Here is a 12,236-nt window from a genome sequence, read left to right as displayed (position 1 = left end):
GGGCAGCAGGGGCCTCAGAGCGCCTGCGCTGGGGAAGGGCCTGATCAGCAGCGCCCAGGCGGCTTCAAGGGCCGGAGAGGGAGGCAGGGCCTGACTGTCAGCGGCTGTGGCTGCGGCGCCTTGGGTTTTTGAATCACGCGCTGGGCTCCTAGTACAAAATAATACTGAATGTAAAATGTAATTGAAAAATAAAGTAAAATAAAAAACGTTTTGTGAAGGTTTTGTTTCAGGTATATTCACTTATATACACACATATCTTATATACACACATATGAGGTATTATTTGGTTTGATGTACCGTGTTTTTGTTCACTGTGGGCCAGGGTCAAAAAGTTTGAAAGCCACTAAAGTGACATATGAGGTTCAACAGGGAAAATAACTGGACGTTTTGAGTTCTACCCGTCCCTCACAGTTGACATCCATTCACATTGCCGGGATCAGTCCGGCCAACTCAGAAAATGATGTGAGTGAATGGTAAATAATAGAGAAGCTACAAATATCACATCATTTGTTGTGCACCTGAAAAGAGTGTGTTATATGTCCATTATATTTCAATAAAAAATAAAGTTAAAAAATATTAGAAGCGACTTGCCGTCTGTTCCTCTCTGTCTGTTTTTCCTTGGCACTGAGGTTCGCTGGCTGCCTCGGATGCCACAAGAATGGAGAGAGCGTCCGTGGAGTGCAAAAAGGACGAGCCGACCAGCCCCACAGGCAGGAATTCCCGCTCACAGCTGGAAGGTTCGCTGACGCGAGCAATCAGGCACCAGCTCTGAGCCGCGGCAGCGCGACGCCGGGAGGCAACGCTGCCCGCGAGCGCAAGAGCACTGCGCAGGCGCAGACCCGGTCGAGCCGCGCCTCCAGCCACCGCCGACCGCAGTGCCGAGTCACCAGCCCCCGCCCGCCTCGTCACCCGCGCCCGTTTCCCCGCCCCCTGCCCCGGCTGCGCGCGCAGCGCTGGAGCCGGCTCCGGCGGGAAGGGGAAGCGGCGGGTAAGAAAGGCTTAGCGTCCCGGTTGCTTCTATGACGGGGTTGGGACTTTCCTCTGGGGCTCTCTCCGGCTCTCGGGACCCCTGAGGAGGAGGAGGAGAGAGAGGAGCCCCTGAAATCGGCTTCCTCCTGCCGCTTAGGCGCGCCTCTGCTAGGCCAAGTGTTTTCGCCCTCACCGGAGCTTCTCCGGTCCGGTCCGCTCCCCGCCTCCACTGGGGAACCCGAAGGCCCAGCCCCCGGCCAGGCTGCCCCCCCCCCCCCCCCCCCGACGGGTCTAGGATGCCTTCCCCGCCATTTAGGTAGCGCCGGAATGTTGATCCGCCTGCAGTGGCGCAGCAGCTCAAGGGTAACTCTCCAGGCAGCCCCCACATCGAGCCCTGAGAGCCTCGTGGTTTTGTTTGTTTTGACTCTCGCTTGTCCTGGGTTTCTTTCTGACACCTTTTACTGAAGCAGCTTTCGTGCTTGACTTCCTCTGGGCTGCTCTGGATGCTCGTCTCTTACATCCCTGTGCAATGTCCCGGCATTAGGATCTTTCCCTGCGGAAACACAGTCACACCCTGAGTTCCTTTTGGAATGAAATACACTCGTGGTAGTGGAATAGTATCAGCAGTTTCTAAAAGCGTGGTTAATAGATTAGGATATCTTCTGTCAGCTACCAGAGTGGATGGATAATCCTGTGACCTCTTAGTAGCAGGAGGCAGCATTTTAGCCCAGTGGTTGTGCTTGATGCCTTGAAAGGTACCTTGTATTTAAACCACCAGGGAAAATCTGCTGACAGGAAGAAATCTAAAACAGAATAAAGCTTGATAGCCAGGTCATGTTTAATAATATCTGCAGGTCAAATTTCTATGTAGAGACAAATACACTGTTTACTTTTATATGCCAGTTAAATATTGGCGTTCTGTAGATACTGTTGTGAATAGCAGCCATCTAGCAACTTCTCAAATTTGTCAGGTTAATTTCTAGATAATTATGATAATCAGCTTAGTTATTTTTACTTTGATGAGTTTTAATGCTATAAACTTAACCACTTTTTTCTAACATCAGCCCACACCATTCCTGTCAGCCTAAATTACAAAACCCTAGCCATGTTAGATTTCCCCTGTGCTTCACCTCCTTATATTACATGGTTTCTTGATTAAAAAATAACTTGGATTTATATATCTTTGATTCTCATTGTTGAAGATGAACCGGCTGTGTTTTAGGACTTTGCTACCTCTTAGCTTATCCCCCTGAAGGCTCAAATAACAGTTCTGAAACATGTTTACTCTCGATGAACCTACAAAAAGCTCAGATCCAAATTTCTGTGCTTGGATTTCTCTATAACCTGGCATGCGGGAAGAGCCCAGGATTTAGGTAAGAAGACCTATATTCAAATACTGAAACAGTCATTACATTAACAGTGTTCTTAGGAAACTTTAAGCTTGTTTCCTTTAATGTCATTTTGAATAACAGTATCTTTTCCTTCCAGCCTCTTAATTATTGTGAGAATTATAGTTGACATAATGTGTTGAAAAGCTATCAGAGTTGTACAAAAACAACCTAAGCTATTGCTATTTCTCATTGTACTGACTCATTTTACCAACATTTGAAAACCTAATATATGTTAGATTCTTGTGCTATAGCTATGAAAGATAGTCCCTGCTTTTGAGTAGCTTCCTTTCAAGGAACTCTCAGAGAGAGAGAGAGAGAGAGAGAGAGAGAGAGAGAGAGAGAGAGAGAGAGAGAGAGAGAGAGAAAGAGAGAGAGAGAGAGAGAGAGAGAGAAGGGAGTAGGGTGATAGAATGTCTGACAAGGTAAGAGTGTGATATAGATTGTAAAATAGGTAAGCTTAGGGCGAGCACCAAACCCAGAGGAGAGAGGAACAGGGAAGAGTTCCTAAAGGACATTATATTTGAACAGTCTTGAATTATAACAAAGATCCAGAAGGAAGAGGTGTGGAAGGGTACCATGAGAGTCACTTTTAAAGAACTGCAAATTGTTAGGTTTTGTTGGAGTATTAAGTTGAAAGAGGAGTACAGGAGACAGAGGTGAGATTTGAAGGACTTTTGTGTGATATGGGAAGTGTACAAAATGAAGGATTCTAAGCAAACAGTTACCCTGGCAGCCAGAACCAGCTGCCAGATTTTTGATAGTTCATTCTGGCTACAATGTGTGCTTCCTTACTGCAGTGTACAAAAGCTTCTTTCTGCCTTTGTGCCTTTCCTTATTTTCTTTACTCCACCCAGAAAGGCTAATGCCCTCTCCTCCTACTTACTATCTTTCAATATCCAGTTCAGGTGCCATTTTTCCGTGTCCTCCAATTATTTTAGATCCTATTATTCCTTTCTCTGAAACCCTAGGAATGGTACCACACAGTTTAGTCCTGATTTGTTTCATGTGTGTTTTATTATCTAAGTAGATTGTAAGTTCCTTGATGGGGAATGTTCCATATGTATATGAATAAAAGACATGTTAAACACAAAAATACGATGTTTGGTCTCTTTCTATTTTGTTTTTCAGGGTAGGACCAGATTATGGGCAGAAGTCCTTTAAATTAATTTATCATCATCATGGCTAATGAGGGCTGTCCCAAGGCTGGTGATAGTCTTTTTTCATCAGATAAACATGCCCAACTCATCTTGGCCCAGATCAATAAAATGAGGAACGGACAGCATTTCTGTGATGTGCAGCTACAAGTTGGGAAGGAAACTTTTAAAGTTCATCGGCTGGTTCTGGCTGCCAGTAGTCCTTACTTTGCAGCTTTGTTCACTGGAGGAATGAAAGAGTCCTCAAAAGATGTTGTACAGATTCTAGGAATTGAAGCTGCAATATTTCGAATACTTCTAGATTTCATTTATACAGGTATGTTAAGTGAGCCTATAGTTTTAAGTGAAGAATGATGCAGTCACTCATGTACTGCTATGGAAATATAAGTTGATATTACTTATATGGAAAGTAATTTCGCAATTTATTATTATGAGTCTTTGAAAGATTCCTATCTTTCAAAACCTTGTATTCTCTTTCTAGGAATACTAAGGAACTAATTAGGGATTCAGGCTAACATTTATGTACCAGGATATTTATAACATCCTATATAATAAAGAGGTAATATGCAAATGGTCGTTACGCATCAAGACCAGCAGAGAGCTACAGGAGGGCGGGGCAGCGAGCTATGAGCAGCTGAGAGCAGCTGAGAGCTACGAGCAGCAGTGGGCAGGGGGGCTAGCTGAAGCACGTGGCAACTCGCACACGTTTTCGTGCGCAGGGCTACTATTTATAATAGTTTAATTGCAATCTAATTCTCCCTCAGTAGGTTAAATAAATTATGGTACATATAGATAATAGAGTATTTTTTAGATCTTGCAAATGATTTAAATATATATTATCATGAAGGGATGTTTGCAGTATATTAAATGAAGATGATCTGTATGTAAATACCACTTCAATTTTGTTTTAAAAAATCACTTGTATTTGTGCACAGGAAAAAGACCACAATGTTGGTGTTTACCTCTAGATGATGGAATATGGAAGATTCTTATTTTTCCATTTTTTTTCTGTTTTTCCTTCAAAATCTCATAATCAATTATTTTAATCAAAACTTTTACTTCTAAAATTTTTTTAAGAGTTTTAATGATATTAGAAAATCCACATAAAAACTATATATAAAGTTTTAATCTTATGTAACCAATATACATGGGAAAATTTTGAAAGAAATATAATAAAATGTTAATAGTGTATGTATATGGAAAATGTGTGATTTTCATATTCATTTTTATACTTTTCTACCTAACGTTTTTTCTGTAGTGAATACATATTACTCTTATAATCAGGAGAAAAAGTTTAAAACAATGACTGTTGTTTGGTCTGGTTTTGAGAGTACGCCATGCTCTCCGTAAAGGAGATCATTATGTGGCCTGATGAAGTGTTGCTTATTTAATGCATAATATTTACAACTGGAAAATAACAAAAGGTACTTTTTCTTTGTGTAGTTTCATATTTTTTTTTGGAAAATTTCAGAAAATAACTTAATTGAAGAATTGTAAAAATGACTTTTTTATCTACTGAAAATAATGCAGCTCTGCCTATTGGCTAATGTACAAATTAACATTGAGAGGTTCTTGATTTCTCTTTTGTAAATGACTTGTGTGAGTTGAAAACTGGTTCATAAATACCCCTGCTTCTCATACTTGCAAAATAGAAATGAACAGATTAATCCAATGGAATTAATTGAACTACATAAAAACAGAAGAAATGCCACAAACTGTCTACTCCGCCTCTGTTGTCTGATAGTAGTAAGAAGAGATATTTAGTGAAAGAGAATGTTCATGGCATCATTACCATATTGCTGGTGATTAGCACTTCCATCAAAGAAATAAGAAGTGGTAAAACCCAGAGAAATAAAAGCTACTGAGCATATCTAGGGCAGTGGTCAGCAAACTAATTAGTCAACAGAGCCAAATATCAACAGTTCAACGATTGAAATTTCTTTTGAGAGCCAAATTTTTTAAACTTAAACTTCTTCTAACGCCACTTCTTCAAAATAGACTTGCCCAGGCCGTGGTATTTTGTGGAAGAGCCACACTCAAGGGGCCAGAGAGCCGCATGTGGCTCGCGAGCCACAGTTTGCCGACCACGGATCTAGGGGAAAATAACATTGTACAATGTTAACATTTTTTAAAAATATATTTTATTGATTTTTTTTTTTTACAGAGAGGAAGGGAGAGGGATAGAGAGTTAGAAACATCGATGAGAGAGAAACATCGACCAGCTGCCTCCTGCACACCCCCCAATGGGGATGTGCCTGCAACCAAGGTACATGCCCTTGACCGGAATCGAACCTGGGACCCTTCAGTCCGCAGACTGACGCTCTATCCACTGAGCCAAACCGGTTAGGGCCAATGTTAACATTTAAGGCTAAAACTGGTGTAACAGTTAAGAATAATGTTTGTCTGCTAGTAAAAGATACAAAGTGGCTTAACCAGATAGGAGTTCATTTATTTTTCCACAAAAATGAATCCATAGTAATTCAAAGACTGGTATAGTGGCTTCATGATGTCATTATTGTCCCATTATTCATCCATCATTTTGCTCCACCATCTGTAGTTTGTAGCCTCTAATGTTGTCACTGAACTCCAGCCAGTGGAAGGAGGAAGAGGGAAAGGCAAAAGAGCCTGCCTCCTGAGTCTATCCTCTTTTTAAGCTTTTCTAGTAACCCTAACTAATAACTGCTACTTATATCCTTTTGGCTAACCTCAGTCAAAAATTCATTTCTATCTGCCAAAGGAAGCTAAAAAATATAATTTTCAGCTGGGCACAATTGCTACCCATAGCAAAATCAAGGTTCTATTAGTAAAGATGAAAATAAATTTTGGGTATATATATTAGTCAGGGAACTTTGTAATCTGATACAATTAGTTTTAAAAAAATGTTCTTTGATTTTCATTGTAATGGCATTTCCTTTTTGGGGAATGTGGGGGCAGCAAAGCCTGTTATCCTGTTCATCTCTTCTTTGGGCTTATCTATACACTAGAGGCCCAGTGCACGGAATTCATGCACTCGGGTGGGGGGGGTCCCTCAGCCTGGCCTGTGCCCTCTTGCAGTCCTGGAGCCCTTGGGGGATATCTGACTGATGGCTTAGGCCCGCTCACCCCGGGGAGCGGGCCTAAGCCAGCAGTCGGCCATCCTTAGCACTGTCGCGGAGGCAGGAGAGTCTCCCGGCACCGCCACTGCACTCACCAACCGTGAGCCCGGCTTCTGGCTGAGCAGCGCTCTCTCTGTGGGAGCGCACTGACCACCAGGAGGCAGCTCCTGCATTGAGTTTCTGCCCCCTGGTGGTCAGTGTGTGTCATAGCAACCAATCATTCCGCAGTTCGGTCAATTTGCATATTAGCCTTTTATTATATAGGATTCTTTATTAACTATTGACAATTCTGCTAAGTCTTAACAGATTTCTCACCTTAGATTTTTTTATGCACTTCACTTAGGATCAAATGATCTGGGTTTGTTATCTAGCTCTGCCACCAATAAGCTATGTGATATAAGGCATTTTCTTTAACTTTATAGTCAAACTAGAGGCCTGGTGCATGAAATTCATGCACTCAGGGGGTCCTTCAGCCCAGCCTGTGCCCTCTCATAATCTGGAAGCCCTTGGGAGATGTCCAACTGATGGCTTAGGCCCACTCATGGGGAGTGGGCCTAAGCCGTCAGTTGGACATTGTTAGCACTGCCGCAGAGGTGGGGGAGGCTTCTGCCACTGCTGCTGCGCTCACCAGCCGTAAGCCTGGCTTCTGGCGCACTGACCATCAGGGGGAAGCTCCTGCATTGAATGTCTGCCCCCTAGTGGTTAGTGTGTGTCATAGAGACTGATCATTCTGCCATTTGGTTGATTTGCATATTAGCCTTTTATTATATAGGATATTCATTCTTTTTTATATTTATGAATACTTTTTGAGCTAGGCACTATGTATATGAAGTAAAGAAGACAGGAATGGATGGCCTCTACCTTCACAAAGTTTTCTATGTAATGCAGATTAGGTATTTACAAAATAGAAAGGAGCTTGTGGGAGCCTCATTTTTCTTATGGTAAAATGGGGATAGTAGCACTTTATAATTCTTGTGAAGGTTAAATAAGATAAAATTTAATAAATAAAAAAGTACTTTTTGTAATCTATAAAACCTTATTAACTTGGTGGGCATTCTTTTTATTACTCTTAAGTAACTCTTGGCATAATCCAGTAGCAGTCATTCAGCCCCCTTATATCACAACCCATGATCTTAACTTCTCCAACTAAGTTTGTGGTGAGTTCTCATTTTATTCAAGTAAGTTTTATATCAGTTTTTCTCTGAAGCCACTACCATTTACTCCCATGGTGGATTCCATTTCTTATACTTTTGGAAAAAACCCTGTTTGCATTCAACAAGCCATCTTCTGCCTCTCACCATAATATCTTTGGTCATTCATTCATTCATTCATTCAAAACAAAATTTTTGAGCACTTAGAGTGGACTAGGCATTGGAAATACAGAAGGGGCAAGTCTTGACCCAACAAACTATAAATCTAATTGGGAAAACAAACTTTAAACAAATAGTTTAGAGGAGCGAATGGGGAGAAAAGGAGTAAAGGGAAAGTATAAAATTGAATGGAGAGTTTATCCTTATTAGGAAGGAGAATTACAGTGGTTTATTTTCCTTCTAAATATGATTGACTATTTGATGTCCTCTCAAAGACACTATGTAAATATATGAAAGTGAAGCCCTCTGAAAAAAAGAGTGGTACATGTATATATGTATTTACTTAAATGTTAACTATTAGTAACTTATATGTTATAGACTCTTGGTTATACCTAATATCAAATTAACATTTGTACATCATCATTTTATCATAATTGAAGATAGAGACCCTGTCTTGCCTTCCCCAGTGCCTAACTCCATGTTTATTAGATGCATATAGCTTTACGTTAAGAGCATGGGGTTTGGTGTCAATCCCTACCCTTAACTCACTTAACCATGTGATTTGAGGAGAAGTTACTTAAACTTTCACAAAAACAAAACAAAAACCCTACTGTATGGGGTTGCAGTCAGGGTTAAATGAATGTATAAAGCAATTAATGCTATGTCTAGTTCATTGTAAGTGTTCCATAAATGTTATGTATCTTTATCATTTAAGTTTTGTGCTCTTTCTATAAATCCTTTGTTGCCTTTTTACTTAGCTATTGGTGGAATCTAATATAATGCCTGTTTAATATAAGTCAAATGTTTGTTTTTATTTTCCTCTACTGGTTATTTGTCTCCCTGTTTCCCTAGGCATAGTGGACATAGGTGTGAATAATGTCCAGGAGTTGCTTGTTGCAGCAGACATGCTACAATTGACTGAAGTTGTTCATCTTTGCTGTGCATTTCTGAAAGGACAAATTGATCCACTGAACTGCATTGGGATCTTTCAGTTCTCTGAGCAAATTGCCTGCCATGATCTTTTGGAATTCACAGAAAACTATATTCATGTCCATTTCTTGGAGGTTCAGAGTGGGGAAGAGTTCCTGGCACTTACAAAAGATCAGTTGATCAAAATTTTGCGAAGTGAAGAGCTTAGCATTGAGGATGAATACCAGGTCTTCTTAGCTGCAATGCAGTGGATTCTCAAAGATCTGGGAAAAAGAAAAAAATACGTGGTGGAAGTGCTAGACCCAATTCGATTTCCTCTATTACCTCCTCAGAGGCTTTTAAAGTATATAGAAGGTAATTTTTTGTTGTATATCAGTCAACTACTTATCCAATGGCTATTTTGCTTTCTGAAATGTGATAGTGTTTTTATTTTTCAGTTCAATAGCAGACATTTATTGAATGATTAATAGATTTGTGTTTTTATGGGTAGACAGTTGTATTTCCATATTTCTACTTTTATTTTAATAAAATCCTATGTACCTTTCTTGAAATTAAATACTAATGGAGATTAGAGCTATAGATAAAATTACTGACTGAGCTAAAATACTGCTGTTTTTGGCAGTACTAATTATTTCAGTATAAGGTTTCCTCTTGTCACTTTTAAAAAGTCAGCTAAACCTAACATTTGAGGAAAATGCATATGCTAAAAACAAAACTAAAACAATAAATCCTGTGAGTCTTCTCATTATAAAATACATTTTATATTGATATATCATAGCTCCTAAGTGCCTTTGAATCATCTTTAGGTTCTAAACTTTGAAAATACTTTTCACCATAGTATAAAATAGTTTTTATCTTTATATTAGAACAATGATAATATTTAAATTTATTTTTTTTAACTACTTTAGACTTGATTTCAAGATTTGAAGGTTGTTTTTTTGTTTGTTTGTTTTTTGTTAATCCTCACCCGAGGATATTTTTCCATTGATTTTTAGGGAGAGTGGAGGAGGGAGGGAAAGACAGACAGAAATATCAATGCGAGAGAAACGCATCGATTGGTTGCCTCCTCCTGCACGCGCCCAGACCAGGGCCAGAGAGTAACCTGCAACCAAGCTACGTGCTCTTGACCAGAATCGAACCCAGGACCCTTTGGTCCACAGACTGACACTCTATCCACTGAGCCAAACTGGCAAGATTTGAAGTTTTTACTCTTGTCCTACACTGAATGAAACTTGAGGATGTGACTGAATTATAAATAATGTAAGAGCTAATTCTCTGGACATCTTTTCTATTTTAGTTTAACTACTTTGTTTCTCCCATCTAAAATTTGAGAGCTAGCTGTTATGTTCTCACCACTTCTTTCTAGCTTGAAACATGAAAGAAGTGGAAGAATAGAGATTTGCTAAGGCTCTGGTCCTTCCTTAGGGACCTGGTTCTGAGCTCTCTAATGAGATCCTAATATTGATCTTGTGTCAGGACCTACTTAACCCAACCAAGGATGTATCTCATATAGACTTTGGCTAGCAAGGTGCTCTCTTAGATGGCAAACCCTGGCGATCCTCTCTACCTTTACTACTGGTCCTATAAGGGATTTTTCTTTTAGTGGTTTTGTCCTTTGACTTCTCAGCTTAGCTTCTTAACTACTCAATCTACCTCTCTCCAAATTATTAGTTATTAGTAAGAATTCTCAAGATTTTTTTAATTGACCTTCTTTCCTCAATATTGCATCTGAGATGTAGGGACAAGCCTAGGAGACAGTCCCTTGCTAGCATAAATGGGCCTTGGTGCAAATTTGAAAATAGTGCCCTTTTAGGGGGTATTAGAACTTGCCAGGTGGGATACAGGTTGACTTTCATCCCCAATTCACCTCAGCTAAGTACCCTTGAGCAGGAAAAACCTACCCAATCATGCTCAAAGTCTCTAGGAAATGGATCTCATCCCAACAGTTCTTTTGTTTCTTGCTTTGACTATCATTTTATAAAGTTTATGACATAATTTTGTACCCTTTTGTTATTAGGTTGTATGTATTGAATTTTGGGCTACTTTTTTTTTCATTTTGTTAAATAATTGTGATTCAATTTCACCTTGCCATCTTTATTTAGAAATCCTCATACATGTATTTTAAAATTGTCTAGTATGAAGCATTATTAAAAATATTTTTTGCCCTGACCGGTTTGGCTCAGTGGATAGAGCGTCAACCTGCCAGCTGAAGGGTCCCAGGTTCGATTCCGGTCGAGGGCATGTACCTGGGTTGCAGGCACATCCCCAGTGTGGGGTGTGCAGGAGGCAGCTGATTGATGTTTCTCTCTCATCCATGTTTCTGGCTCTCTATCCCTCTCCTTTCCTCTCTGTAAAAAATCAATAAAATATATTTTAAAAATATTTTTTTATTGATTTCAGAGAGGAAAGGAGAGGGAGAAAAAGATAGAAACATCGATGATGAGAGAGAGTCAATGATTGGCTGCCTCCTGCACACCCCCTACTGGGGGGTGAGCCCACAACAACAACATGTGCCCTGACCAGGAATCCAACTGTGACCTCCTGGTTCATAAGTCGACACATAACCATTGAGCAACACCAGTTGGGCTGAAGCATTTTTTAAATAAATATGTATTTATTGATTTTAGAAAGAGAGAGAGAGAGAAACATCAATTTGTGCGCTGGCCATTGTGGCTCAGTTGGTTGAGCATCATCCTGTGCACTAAAAGGTTGCCAGTTCAATTTCTGTTCAGGGCACATGTCCAGGTTGCAGGTTCGATACCCTTTAAGGATGTTTTTGGAAGGCAACCAACGAATGTTTCTCTCTCACATTGATGTTTCTCTCCCTCTCCCTTCCTCTCTCTCTAAAACAATCAACAAAAAACATAATAAAAAGAAAAAGAAACATTGATTTGTTGTTCTACTTATTTTTTTAAAATATATTTTATTGATTTTTTACAGAGAGGAAGGGAGAGGGATAGAGATAGAAACATCGATGAGAAAGAAACATCGATCAGCTGCCTCTTGCACACCCCCTACTGGGGATGTGCCGGCAACCAAGGTACATGCCCTTGATCGGAATCGAACCTGGGACCCTTCAGGCCGCAGGCAGATACTCTATCTACTGAGCCAAACCAGTCAGGGCTTGTTCTACTTATTTATGCAATCATTGGTTGATTCTTATATGTGCCCTGACCTGGGATAGAACCCACAACCTTAGCATACTGGGTAATACTCTAACCAACTGAGCTACCCGGTCAGGGCCATGAAGTATTTTTTTTTTTTTTTAAATCTTTGGCCCAGCCAGCGTGACTTTGGTTGAGTGTCAACCTATGAGATCACAGTTTGATTCCCAATTATAGGCTTGATCCCCAGTGGGGGGCATGCAGGAGGCAGCTGATCAATGTT

At 40.3% G+C, this 12,236-nt stretch overlaps 1 protein-coding gene across 5 annotated transcripts in view; it reads left to right on the top strand.

Annotated features, from left to right (window-relative positions):
* Positions 1-946: 946 nt before the first annotated feature.
* The window catches only part of IPP (intracisternal A particle-promoted polypeptide), a 31,798-nt gene continuing 20,508 nt past the window's right edge, over positions 947-12,236 (top strand). For all 5 annotated transcript variants that reach the window (XR_013813820.1, XM_079777958.1, XM_079777957.1 and 2 more), the window contains exons 1-4: positions 947-988; positions 2,172-2,342; positions 3,489-3,830; positions 8,772-9,203. Coding sequence is in view for 4 of the 5 variants with exons in the window: in XM_079777958.1 (XP_079634084.1) it covers positions 3,539-3,830; positions 8,772-9,203 (724 nt within the window). In the remaining variant the exon portion in view is untranslated. The remainder of the gene's footprint in view (positions 989-2,171; positions 2,343-3,488; positions 3,831-8,771; positions 9,204-12,236) is intronic.

This window comes from Cnephaeus nilssonii (genome assembly GCF_951640355.1).
Source record: "Cnephaeus nilssonii genome assembly, chromosome: 7".
NCBI classification, from domain to species: domain Eukaryota; kingdom Metazoa; phylum Chordata; class Mammalia; order Chiroptera; family Vespertilionidae; genus Cnephaeus; species Cnephaeus nilssonii.
Note: the sequence above shows the minus strand (reverse complement) of the source record. Positions and strands in the feature narration are given on the sequence as shown.